A 13,180-nucleotide genomic window follows, 5' to 3' on the forward strand; every position below is an offset into this window, starting at 1 on the left:
TGATGCCTGCACCTTTAAATATATGTTTGTATTGTTATTTAATATATATGCATTTTATACTGGTATTTTATTATTTTTATTATTATATTGTCTTATCCATTTATTTATTTATTATATGTTTAAGATGATCCCTTCTGTTTTCTCTTATTATGGACTTTTTATTCCCCCCTATTTTTTCCTTTAAATATGGATTTTTAATTGCTAAAAAGGATTTTTTAGTTTGATATTTGTTTTATAGTAAGTACACCCTTCTTCTAATTGGTTTGAGAATAATTCAGCTAGATTTGCTGTATTACATTTAGCTGCTATTGTGGATTTGTGGTTAACTACATTTCCCACCATGCATTTCGGCTCTAACTTCTGAATTGAGGAAGTGCTGATCATCATGTGACCTATTCAAAGTTATATTTTATTTTATTTCCCCTGGTCGTTTTTGTATCCCAATTATTCTATGATTAAACACAGTTCTTAGCCTCTTACATACATATAAATTTGATATGTTTTGAGTTAATGCAATTCACGGCTATTTTTTACTACAACTCCCATGCTGCATTGCGGTTTACTTCTGAAGTAAACTATTTTAAATCACTCCAAAACACACTTTCTCACCCTCGTTTTAGATTTCTATGTATCAGAATCATCTAATAGTAGTATTATCTATGTATCCATTGAGTTATTTATGTATTTTATGTTTTAATTCTGTTCTCATTTCTGATTGGATGTTCCAATTTTTGGCGCCAAATTCGAATTAATTCTGTTCTTATTTAACACCTACTAGCCAGGTATCACGGTTATTCCATTTGAAAAAGTCTTTTTGACGAAACGCGTTATGGATATCTAATATTGTGTTCTTTTATATATATTAAAGTATTTTTGGTCATTTTATTGTGCCAATTACCTTTTTTATAGACACATAATCTATTTTACCCTGGCTTTTTAGTATTATCTTATTCACCTTTTATTGGTTTTATGTAAAACCTCTGAAATACATCTTTGGAAGTTTCCTGTACCTAAAGAAATCCTTAGGTGGGGATAAATCCACCCACGCTGTCATCACAGAGCAGTTGGTCTGCTCTTGTCTTGTAAGTACATTCTTTTATTTTTTTATCAATATTACCATACAGTGAGCACTATTTGTTGTCTCTTTTTATCCGAGAATTGGACAACAGTGACGGAGAGGAATCCATTTATATCCCACAAGCGGGGATTAAACCGCTGTATGCGCTTCACCCCAGAGCTGGTTATTAGCTCTGGCAAATGTGAGTTTTATATTATTACTCCTTTACGTCGATACTTGAATTTTACATACTGCACCATTGGTTGTCCTTCTCTCTTTTTATCTTTCATATAAAGTGGATCCACTGCAATAGTAGAAGACCTCATCACTAAAGACCATTTGCAAGGATAATATATTTGGACTTTTGCCTTTTAACTGGACTTTTTATTACTGATTGTGGCGCAGCCTTTTTTATTGTTTTTCTTGTCTTATTTTAAAGGGTTTGAGGGATTCCTTTTAAGGTTGCTGCCTATAAGTTAAGTAAGCGCTGGCTCATTCTTCCATTTTTTTCAACATCCAGTAGCAGGACACTGAGACTCTGTAGCCCTCTTGGGCATTGTACAGGGACGCTCCGCACATGAGGGAAAGGGCTAACTTTTTATTATCCTTTTTATGGTCGGAGCCGGCGGTGACCCCATCCTGTCAGGCTATACCCCAATTAAGGCACACACAGTTGAAATATACCTTAGCTAACTCCACCTGATGTCACTGTGGTTGCAGACACCGATACGCATGCACCCTCTCCGTTAAAGCTAATATTAATGCCACTTTAATGTTATTTTCCTGCCTTATGATGCTGATAGCACACTATGCCGTATTCTGCCTGGTGGAAACCTACTCTAATAACAATATTAGCCAAGCTTGTAGCCTTCAAACCTTACAACATAGTCAGTCTGGAAATCACAATCTGTAACTCATAAACATACAAGTTGATCTAAACCTCCAGGAAACCAAATTACATAAAACTATAAAATGTGCTATGTTTAGACTTGCCACGCAATTGTTCTTACATGTTGACAAATAAGTTGGCAATCGCTATTGCGGCATTGCCTGCCTCATTGTATTTTTGTCATGCACAATAAAATAAAGAATTAAAAAAAACAAATTTTTTTTTTTTTAAAAACATACACACATATAAGAAGGTTATTTTAATATTTGCCATTTTCTTGGCGAGTACGCTTCATGAATCCTATTCAACTACAAATTGCCTTGAATGAAGATATGTGTCATGAATGGAAGTCTCCAGGAATAGGGGTTGTGACATTTTTAGGAAGAGAGGATACCAGTTAATAAAAAAAAATAATAATAACTGGTTCAAAATGCCACTCATACTGCCAGTTAATAAATAATAATAATAACTGGCTCAAAATGCCACTCATACTGCCAGTTAATAAATAATAATAATAATAATAATAACTGGTTCAAAATGCCACTCATACTGCCAGTTAATAAATAATAATAACTGGTTCTAAATGCCACTCATACTGCCAGTTAATAAATAATAATAACTGGTTCAAAATGCCACTCATACTGCCAGTTAATAAATAATAATGATAATAATAATAACTGGTTCAAAATGCCACTCATACTGCCAGTTAATAAATAATAATAACTGGTTCAAAATGCCACTCATACTGCCAGTTAATAAATAATAATAACTGGTTCTAAATGCCACTCATACTGCCAGTTAATAAATAATAATGATAATAATAATAACTGGTTCAAAATGCCACTCATACTGCCAGTTAATAAATAATAACTGGTTCAAAATGCCACTCATACTGCCAGTTAATAAATAATAATGATAATAATAACTGGTTCTAAATGCCACTCATTCTGCCAGTTATTGTCTAGTTCCCTCTATTATGATATAAACTGTCCTTCATGTTATTTATGGCCCTATCTCTGCACACTATAACTACAGAAAGCCCATATATTCCTGTCAGGAGTCTCGGCCCGCTGCTCCTGTCACTCAGGCCGTGTCCTGAGGAAGGAAGCTTCCAGAATGCCGCAACAGCTGCGCCCCGCCCTCTTATAGCTGTTTACGGCAGCGAAGCAAGCCGATTGGCTAATGCGGCACGCCCACTCTTTCCGGATTGGCTGCCTTGTCTGTCAGTCTTGTGACATCAGAGCACCTCCCTATAATAGCGCTTTAGCCTTCGCTGAAAGTTCATTTTCTGCTACCGAGCTCCTCTGGCTTCTCCGTTTGGTGACGTATTGCGGGCGCGTGCAGGATGCCGGATTTTAATTGGTCGGTGAGTGTGAACGTTTAGGCGTCTATTGGAATCACGTGACAAGCTGTCATGTAGTTGATTTGACCGCCATGTTACTGGCCCTCTAGTTGCTGGGCTCTCCCAGTCTTGCCTGAGAGTGGTGGGAGTTGCTCCAAAAATGGGCTTAGTGAAGGACAGGAAATCAGAAATCCAAATCCATAGTAAAAGAGTCTTGGAATCAAATCTTATCCAGAATAGGAGAGATAATCAATAAACACAATATATACTCAATAACCAGAACATGTAATCAATAACCACATTATATACTCAATAACCAGAACATATAATCAATAACCACATTATATAATCAATAAACCGTGTTATTCAGTGAAGCAGGGATGTCAGACTGCAGGACACATTTTTGAACTACACTACCCATGGGTTGTGGGAGTTGCAGTCCAGAAACATTTGGGGAGGCCCATTCAGAAGCTGCTGCACTAGTTTGGGAATTTAAACTGAATTTCAAAGTTTAGGCAAAAACAGGCAACCTGGAAAATCGCTTTGACCCCTTAAGGACCAAACTTCTGGAATAAAAGGGAATCATGACATGTCACACATGTCATGTGTCCTTAAGGGGTTAAATCAATGTGTGGTTTATGTTCGATGTGAATTCTCACCAGCTCACACATGAGTGAATAATCCTGAACGGGTTATTTGCCAAGATCTGAATTGTTGCATATTGAAATATTAATGGCAAATATTAGCCATAGTTGGGGAAGTTCTCCAAATCGGCTATATTCGCAGCTTGGCTATTTTAGACATAAAATTGCTCCGTCACCCCTCCCAAAAAATTGGGCATTTTATAAAGATAACTTTTTTTTTTTTAAATGAAATGCTCATAAAGCCTGTTTGAATTCCCTCTCAGTCAAATGAGACACTGTAACGACTTACATGGCGCCCCGCTGCTATCTCATCAAAGAGGTGGTGTTAGACTCCCGTAACACCCACCACCGGTCTGCCTGCCCTCTTTGTTGATTTGTCGTGCTTGGTATAGCACTGTGCTGTGATTGTTATCTTTGCAGAGAAGGTCTCTTTTACTTTGTCTCTCAATTCCTTGGACTCTGGCATCTGCCCAGGTATTGAGAGTGAGTTGGGAGAAAAACATATTTTTAAATAGGGTGTTTCTCCAAATCTATACATTTGTTAGCGGAACTGCTATTAAAATTTTATACATGCTACTTCAAGCTCTTTTGAAATAGCTAAAGAAGTTTTTAGCCATGGCAGGTTCCCGTTAAAGCGGCACTGTCACCATTTGGGGACTTTGCAGAATATTCAAGGACCCCTAACTGTGACATTGCATGCTCGAGAGTACAGCATGGGGGCATATGGAGGATCCTGGACAGAGCCAGTTCCCTGCAGCCATTACTGGTGACAGCTGTTTGGATTGGCACTGTAGCAATGCATAAGACAACGTAGTCCCTGGGTTTTTTTGTTTTGTTTTGTTTTTGAGAAATAGATGGGGGGGGGGGAAAGAGAGTAGGAAAGAGGAAGCGTTTGAGGAAAAGGTAAGTACCACCTGACAGTGCCGCTTTAAGAGAAAGTTGGGAAGTTTTGCCCTTCGCTTGATTAAAAGGTGGAGTTACCGCTATCAAGTCCCTAACAGTGACAGCTGAGGGGGGTAAAAAGCTTTGTCTTCGAAGGCTTTCAATGTATCCTCCATAAATATAAGTGTTGTACTCTCGCATGTGTGAGTTTAAAAACTGATGTCTGCTCCTGTCAGATGAAGTGGCAGGAGCTAAGAGTGCGTCAGATCCATATGGCGGCAGCCTTGAAGGGCAGAATCAGGCAAGTAAAACCTTTGTTCTCCTGCACCCCTAGGGCCACTGCAGCGCAAGCGGCAAAGTCACCATTGGGGGTGTCTGCAAAAGGTGACAGAGCTACTTTACTTTAGCATTTTGGATTTCAGTTCACTACAATCAGGAGTTTAGTAAAAAACAAAACTGTAGTTAAAGAAACACTACAGCACGTTGTAGTTCCTATGGTACTAAGAGTGCGCCGACGCACACCCAACCAGTACTATTCCTTGTAAGGAGTCAAACTGTTTGGTGTTTGCCGGCTGCTGCTTCCTGCCTACTCTACAGATCTGTGAGAGCAGGAATCTCCCGCTCAGTATCTTCGGTTGGTTCTCCTGAGCCAAGTGTGCAGGGTTAGCACATTGGTTCTTAGCCAATGAGCTAAGCCTGCAGCCTGCACTGCAAAAGTTTAAGAATGGTTTGATCGCTTACCTGGCTTCTGCTGGGCGCCCATCATGGCATTCCCTACTGACCGTGGCTCCTGTAAGGAGACTCTGTTAGCTCCACATAGCTAAGCTCTGCCGTGTCAATTAACAGATAATTTAACCATGCCCAAAACTCTTACCATAGAAAAATCGGCACTTGAAATTTCAAGTCCTATGCTGCAAGCTAGGCCTTAAAAATGTACTTGCCAATGCAGGCCGCCAAGGGTGACTTTCTACTTGCCTGGAGTGTATTTTTTTTTTTTTTTACTTGCTAGTGGCAAATAATGATGATAATCATATTAAACATAGTATAATTCAGCCACAATCCTACACACACCACTTATAAGACAATTTCTGCTTTCAAATAAAGGGTCTCGTGCTTGTCTGGGTTTGATTATCGTCTACTATGTATATGGTGTTATCAAGTGATCACAGCCGCAATTGTGATCACCCGGTTGCGACTTGTGCTTGTACCCATTATTTGAAAGAGGGGGCTCACTTCTTTCAAAACAGGGACCCTCAGCTAATGTAATGCTGTGGGATTTATTTCATTTTTTTTTCCGGATACACTAGAACTTGTGTGATAATTAATTGTTTTTATTTTTTGTTTTTTTTTTTTTTTTTATTGAGTACAGGTTTTGGAAAATTTTCCATTGCTCCTTTATATTCTGGCTGCCAAGTCTGTGCTACTGTGCATGCTATTTGCCGGTGTCAAAATATACCAGAGTAACAAAATTGAAGCACAACTAAAACTTGAGCGTGAAGCAAGACGCAAAAAAGAAGCAGAGAAAGAAGAAACTGAGAAAAAAGAAGACTAAGGTAGGGTAATGCTATGTTCTTATTTTTGTGTGTCTGTGTGTATATACATGTATGTGTTTTATTTATTGTTTGGGTGCATTAAAGAAATTACTAATGAAGAAAGGCTGACATTTTTAAAATGACTGTAGTCTCAGTATTAGAATAGCTCTGGCAAGGTCACCATTTGTGGAAAGGGTACAAACAATAGTATGGTTGGTGGCTTAGCCAAGCATTGGACCCTCATGGGACACTAATGTGATGTGGTCCAGTTTTAATGGTAAACATACCACCCCTTACTGGACTACGGTGCATAGCTGTAGCAGACTAGGCCCCTGACTCTTCTGCATAGAAAAGCTTGGTGGTTCCCTTGTGAACAGCACTTGGTGAATTTGATGTCCTATCACTTCATCCTGGTACACTTAGGGTGCCATGCTGGAGAAATGAGTGGTCAAGCTGTCCAGCCTGATAGACACTAGAGAAACCACCCTCCTGCACTCAAAAGGTATGCAAACCGGAGGTTAGCATCCAATGCTGCCCATTTGGAAGCATTTAATTGGGCGAACGCTGTGCATGCGCTTCTTGTCTCCAATGCTTCTGTATGAGGAGCATTGGATTGGACAAGTAGGCAATGAAGTGAGAAAGCAATGTCGCGTGTGGCAGCACAGAGTTACCCACGGGGCTTGAAAAAAGTGAAGTAAAATACTTATTTTCTTTATTGAATTTGAAGGGTGCCTTAAATCTAAATCGGAACTAGAAAACTATAGCGTTAGGAATACAATCAAAGGTTCTATGTTTCTGTTGTGTATTTTTATTCCCCCTCCCCGAACTAACTGCCTGTTGGCTCACACACACATTTTTTAGATGAATCAATTCCAAGTAATGTACATCTATTTAGTTGCTGCCCAATTTAGTATGTTGTGGAAATACAGTTGATCGTTTATTTAAGTTTTTTGAATACCTTATATATTAATTTATTTTTCTTCTTCCTAGGGGATTTCATCTCGCCTGCTTCATGAATACATTCACTGGAGATTTGCTGTGTCTGTGGAAATGCTGTACTGTTTCAGAGAATGTGAACTGTTAATTTATCACTTTATACATTTTTAATATTTTTTCTTTTTTTTTTCTTTTTCTAGAATATTAAATTATATTTTCTAAAAATGTGTTCTGATTTTTTTTTTTTTTTTTTTTACTATTCTTTGTGATTTAGTTACCCAAAGGGTTCTAAACCCCTGATTGCCCCAGATGTACCCAGGCAGACTCTAATGGAGGGCCAATTTGTCGTCCTTATATGAACTTGCATCCCTACCTGCACTTTTAAAACTTTTCAAAGAAAATAAATAATTAACATAAAAATACATACAAGCTTAAGATTAAAACTAAATATTTTTATGAGTTATATTCAACAATTGTCCTCTTTAAAAAATAATTTTTTTTAAAAAAAGCAAACAAAGCATCACTGTGTGCAAACCCTAATGAAATGTGCTGTGAACAGCTATGCAGACATCCCAAAAATGCAAGGAGGTGGCTTCACCAGCTACGGTGCCACACCCTCCGTCCCTGCGTGCGCACCCTCCCCACACACACACACACACAACCCGCCAACATGTTTGAACACCTTGATATATATATATATATATATATATATATATATATATATACAGGGAGTGCAGAATTATTAGGCAAATGAGTATTTTGACCACATCATCCTCTTTATGCATGTTGTCTTACGCCAAGCTGTATAGGCTCGAAAGCCTACTACCAATTAAGCATATTAGGTGATGTGCATCTCTGTAATGAGAAGGGGTGTGGTCTAATGACATCAACACCCTATATCAGGTGTGCATAATTATTAGGCAACTTCCTTTCCTTTGGCAAAATGGGTCAAAAGAAGGACTTGACAGGCTCAGAAAAGTCAAATATAGTGAGCTATCTTGCAGAGGGATGCAGCACTCTTAAAATTGCAAAGCTTCTGAAGCGTGATCATCGAACAATCAAGCGTTTCATTCAAAATAGTCAACAGGGTCGCAAGAAGCGTGTGGAGAAACCAAGGCGCAAAATAACTGCCCATGAACTGAGAAAAGTCAAGCGTGCAGCTGCCAAGATGCCACTTGCCACCAGTTTGGCCATATTTCAGAGCTGCAATATCACTGGAGTGCCCAAAAGCACAAGGTGTGCAATACTCAGAGACATGGCCAAGGTAAGAGGCTGAAAGACGACCACCACTGAACAAGACACACAAGCTGAAACGTCAAGACTGGGCCAAGAAATATCTCAAGACTGATTTTTCTAAGGTTTTATGGACTGATGAAATGAGAGTGAGTCTTGATGGGCCAGATGGATGGATTGGTAAAGGGCAGAGAGCTCCAGTCCGACTCAGACGCCAGCAAGGTGGAGGTGGAGTACTGGTTTGGGCTGGTATCATCAAAGATGAGCTTGTGGGGCCTTTTCGGGTTGAGGATGGAGTCAAGCTCAACTCCCAGTCCTACGCCAGTTTCTGGAAGACACCTTCTTCAAGCAGTGGTACAGGAAGAAGTCTGCATCCTTCAAGAAAAACATGATTTTCATGCAGGACAATGCTCCATCACACGCGTCCAAGTACTCCACAGCGTGGCTGGCAAGAAAGGGTATAAAAGAAGAAAATCTAATGACATGGCCTCCTTGTTCACCTGATCTGAACCCCATTGAGAACCTGTGGTCCATCATCAAATGTGAGATTTACAAGGAGGGAAAACAGTACACCTCTCTGAACAGTGTCTGGGAGGCTGTGGTTGCCGCTGCACGCAATGTTGATGGTGAACAGATCAAAACACTGACAGAATCCATGGATGGCAGGCTTTTGAGTGTCCTTGCAAAGAAAGGTGGCTATATTGGTCACTGATTTGTTTTTGTTATGTTTTTGAATGTCAGAAATGTATTTTTGTGAATGTTGAGATGTTATATTGGTTTCACTGGTAAAAATAAATAATTGAAATGGGTATATATTTGTTTTTTGTTAAGTTGCCTAATAATTATGCACAGTAATAGTCACCTGCACACACAGATATCCCCCTAAAATAGCTATAACTAAAAAGAAACTAAAAACTACTTCCAAAAATATTCAGCTTTGATATTAATGAGTTTTTTGGGTTCATTGAGAACATGGTTGTTGTTCAATAATAAAATTAATCCTCAAAAATACAACTTGCCTAATAATTCTGCACTCCCTGTGTATATATATATATATATATATATATATATCAGACCAGACTCTGGCACTCGACCCAAAAAAAGTATATGATATAAAAAATATATTACCAGGGTGCCTCCAGGCCAGTAGATATAAAGGTAAGAAACAGGAGCACTCGCTTGGATTTTTCAAATGTGTATTAACCGTTTAATCACAACTCAGCATCAACGTTTCGACCCTTCAGGGTCTTTATCAAGATAGTGATAGTGCACATGAAGTACAAATATATACATAATAATAATTAATGAACTTACACCACCTGTGTGAAGTGATTCCGGAAGTAAAACTAGCCGGACGGAGTGTGTGTGTATAGTGATATGAACACACACACACACCACATATACTCTGATACACAAACACACACACAAACCCTCAGATACACTCCTGGAGGGTTGCTTGCTTGATGCTCTGGCTGAGGCTGATGGGAGAGAGCATACAGTGGCAGCTCATTCCATCCTCTATGCTGCCAAGGTGTGCAATACTCAGAGACATGGCCAAGGTAAGAGGCTGAAAGACGACCACCACTGAACAAGACACACAAGCTGAAACGTCAAGACTGGGCCAAGAAATATCTCAAGACTGATTTTTCTAAGGTTTTATGGACTGATGAAATGAGAGTGAGTCTTGATGGGCCAGATGGATGGATTGGTAAAGGGCAGAGAGCTCCAGTCCGACTCAGACGCCAGCAAGGTGGAGGTGGAGTACTGGTTTGGGCTGGTATCATCAAAGATGAGCTTGTGGGGCCTTTTCGGGTTGAGGATGGAGTCAAGCTCAACTCCCAGTCCTACGCCAGTTTCTGGAAGACACCTTCTTCAAGCAGTGGTACAGGAAGAAGTCTGCATCCTTCAAGAAAAACATGATTTTCATGCAGGACAATGCTCCATCACACGCGTCCAAGTACTCCACAGCGTGGCTGGCAAGAAAGGGTATAAAAGAAGAAAATCTAATGACATGGCCTCCTTGTTCACCTGATCTGAACCCCATTGAGAACCTGTGGTCCATCATCAAATGTGAGATTTACAAGGAGGGAAAACAGTACACCTCTCTGAACAGTGTCTGGGAGGCTGTGGTTGCCGCTGCACGCAATGTTGATGGTGAACAGATCAAAACACTGACAGAATCCATGGATGGCAGGCTTTTGAGTGTCCTTGCAAAGAAAGGTGGCTATATTGGTCACTGATTTGTTTTTGTTATGTTTTTGAATGTCAGAAATGTATTTTTGTGAATGTTGAGATGTTATATTGGTTTCACTGGTAAAAATAAATAATTGAAATGGGTATATATTTGTTTTTTGTTAAGTTGCCTAATAATTATGCACAGTAATAGTCACCTGCACACACAGATATCCCCCTAAAATAGCTATAACTAAAAAGAAACTAAAAACTACTTCCAAAAATATTCAGCTTTGATATTAATGAGTTTTTTGGGTTCATTGAGAACATGGTTGTTGTTCAATAATAAAATTAATCCTCAAAAATACAACTTGCCTAATAATTCTGCACTCCCTGTATATATATATATATATATATATATATATATATCAGACCAGACTCTGGCACTCGACCCAAAAAAAGTATATGATATAAAAAATATATTACCAGGGTGCCTCCAGGCCAGTAGATATAAAGGTAAGAAACAGGAGCACTCGCTTGGATTTTTCAAATGTGTATTAACCGTTTAATCACAACTCAGCATCAACGTTTCGACCCTTCAGGGTCTTTATCAAGATAGTGATAGTGCACATGAAGTACAAATATATACATAATAATAATTAATGAACTTACACCACCTGTGTGAAGTGATTCCGGAAGTAAAACTAGCCGGACGGAGTGTGTGTGTATAGTGATATGAACACACACACACACCACATATACTCTGATACACAAACACACACACAAACCCTCAGATACACTCCTGGAGGGTTGCTTGCTTGATGCTCTGGCTGAGGCTGATGGGAGAGAGCATACAGTGGCAGCTCATTCCATCCTCTATGCTGCCTCCTCCCTCCAGTCCTCCTGTGCGTCTCTCTGTGAAGCAGGGAGAAAGTGACAGGCTGTCATCACTTCCTACCGGCTGATAGTGGCTCTTAAAGTGCCGGCACCCCACCTGGCCCTGTTTAGTATGAGGGAAGGGGTGCACAAATCATGTATAATATCCTGGAAACCAACACACACAATTTGATATACATTGCATGTCTGAGTGTGTGTGTGTGATTTCCGGTATAATATACATGATATGAGGATGTCAGGGAGCCGCATGCAAAATTAGGAAGTCTCACGGAACTACCAGCAGACTTGGGATGTCTGCCTGTAGTTGGGACCAAGATTTGGGAGAACATACGTACATGAAGGTTACAGTTAATTTATGCCTTTTAATTATATAAAGCTTTAAATATATATATATATATATATATATAGTAAAGAGGCACACTTAGTCTGTTGTTGTTATTTTTTTCTTTAGATTTCCCAATCAAAGTGATAAAGAAAACTGTCTGCCTTACAACCTCCTCTCTTCTAAAGTGAGAATTCAAAGTTTAGGCCAAAGTAGTCAAACTGGTAGAAAGGCTGTTGTAGAGAAGTTATCCAATTCAGCTATTTTGGCCTTTTGGTTTGAAATTCACTTTGAATTCTTACTTTAGTGACTAACACTGACCGTCTCCATGGGTTATTCACTAGAGGCAGTAGGCACCCTTCAGCAATCCAGATCTTGTGGACTACATCTTCCCTGATGCTTTGCCAGCATTATGGCTGTAAGAGCATTATGGGAGATGTAGTCCACAACTTCTGGAGTGCCAAAGGTTGCCTACCCCTGCACCAAAGTGAAAATCCAGAGTGAATTTCAAATTTAAGGTCAAATTAGCTAAAAATGGAAAAATTCAAAGTCAGGTATGCTTCCAGTTTGGATTCTTTGGCCTAAATTTTGAAATGCACTTTTAATTCCCTGACAATGTTATAATGTTTAGAAATATGAGGGTAATCTGTGGGGCTCCCAATAGGGTTATTCGCTACAGTGAAAATAGTTGTGAATTTCAAATTTAAGGCCAAAATAGCTGTATTGTAAAAATTCTCCAAGTCACCTTTCCTTCCAGTACAGCTAATTCACTTTGAATTCCCAACAATTTTCATGACTAGCCTGGAATTTAAACATTTATTCACTAAATTGAGAACTCAAAGCAAATGTAAATGTAATTTCACTCTGAATCCTCTGTTTAGTGAATAAACCTGTATGCCAGATTAACAACCCCCCCTCCCCCCCTCCAATCTTCAAGCCAGTGCCCAATCACTCTGCCCTTGAACTTCAGCTCAATGTCAGAGACCTCAGTCAGGAAGCCTTGGACATTGAGCCAAAGTTCAGGGGCTGAGCGATCAGACACGGATTTACAGGCATGTGGTTAAACTGTTTAACCATTTCAGGTAACCTGGTGCCCAGGAACTTCTTGCACCACAAGAACATTTTTTGTATGAAGATGCTATGGTACCGGCATTGTCCCTTTAATCTGCCAGGAGCCTTCATCACTATTGTACTCAGTGGATCCTATGAAATCTTGCCTAGAGAGTCTCACGTATGAGAAATAAGTGGCTGCTCCTATTAGTCACTGGCCTAAA

The 13,180-nt window shown here is 39.4% G+C and overlaps 1 protein-coding gene across 1 annotated transcript; it reads left to right on the plus strand.

Moving 5' to 3' along the window:
- The first annotated feature begins 3,172 nt into the window (after positions 1 to 3,172).
- Positions 3,173 to 7,507, plus strand: SMIM11 (small integral membrane protein 11). Its single transcript, XM_063442643.1, has 3 exons — positions 3,173 to 3,312; positions 6,184 to 6,367; positions 7,337 to 7,507. Exons 1-2 carry the CDS (start codon positions 3,292 to 3,294, stop codon positions 6,364 to 6,366), a joined length of 204 nt encoding a protein of 67 aa, XP_063298713.1. The 5' UTR covers positions 3,173 to 3,291; the 3' UTR covers position 6,367; positions 7,337 to 7,507.
- The last annotated feature ends 5,673 nt before the right edge of the window (positions 7,508 to 13,180 follow it).

Source organism: Pelobates fuscus, chromosome 1 (genome assembly GCF_036172605.1).
Source record: "Pelobates fuscus isolate aPelFus1 chromosome 1, aPelFus1.pri, whole genome shotgun sequence".
NCBI classification, from domain to species: domain Eukaryota; kingdom Metazoa; phylum Chordata; class Amphibia; order Anura; family Pelobatidae; genus Pelobates; species Pelobates fuscus.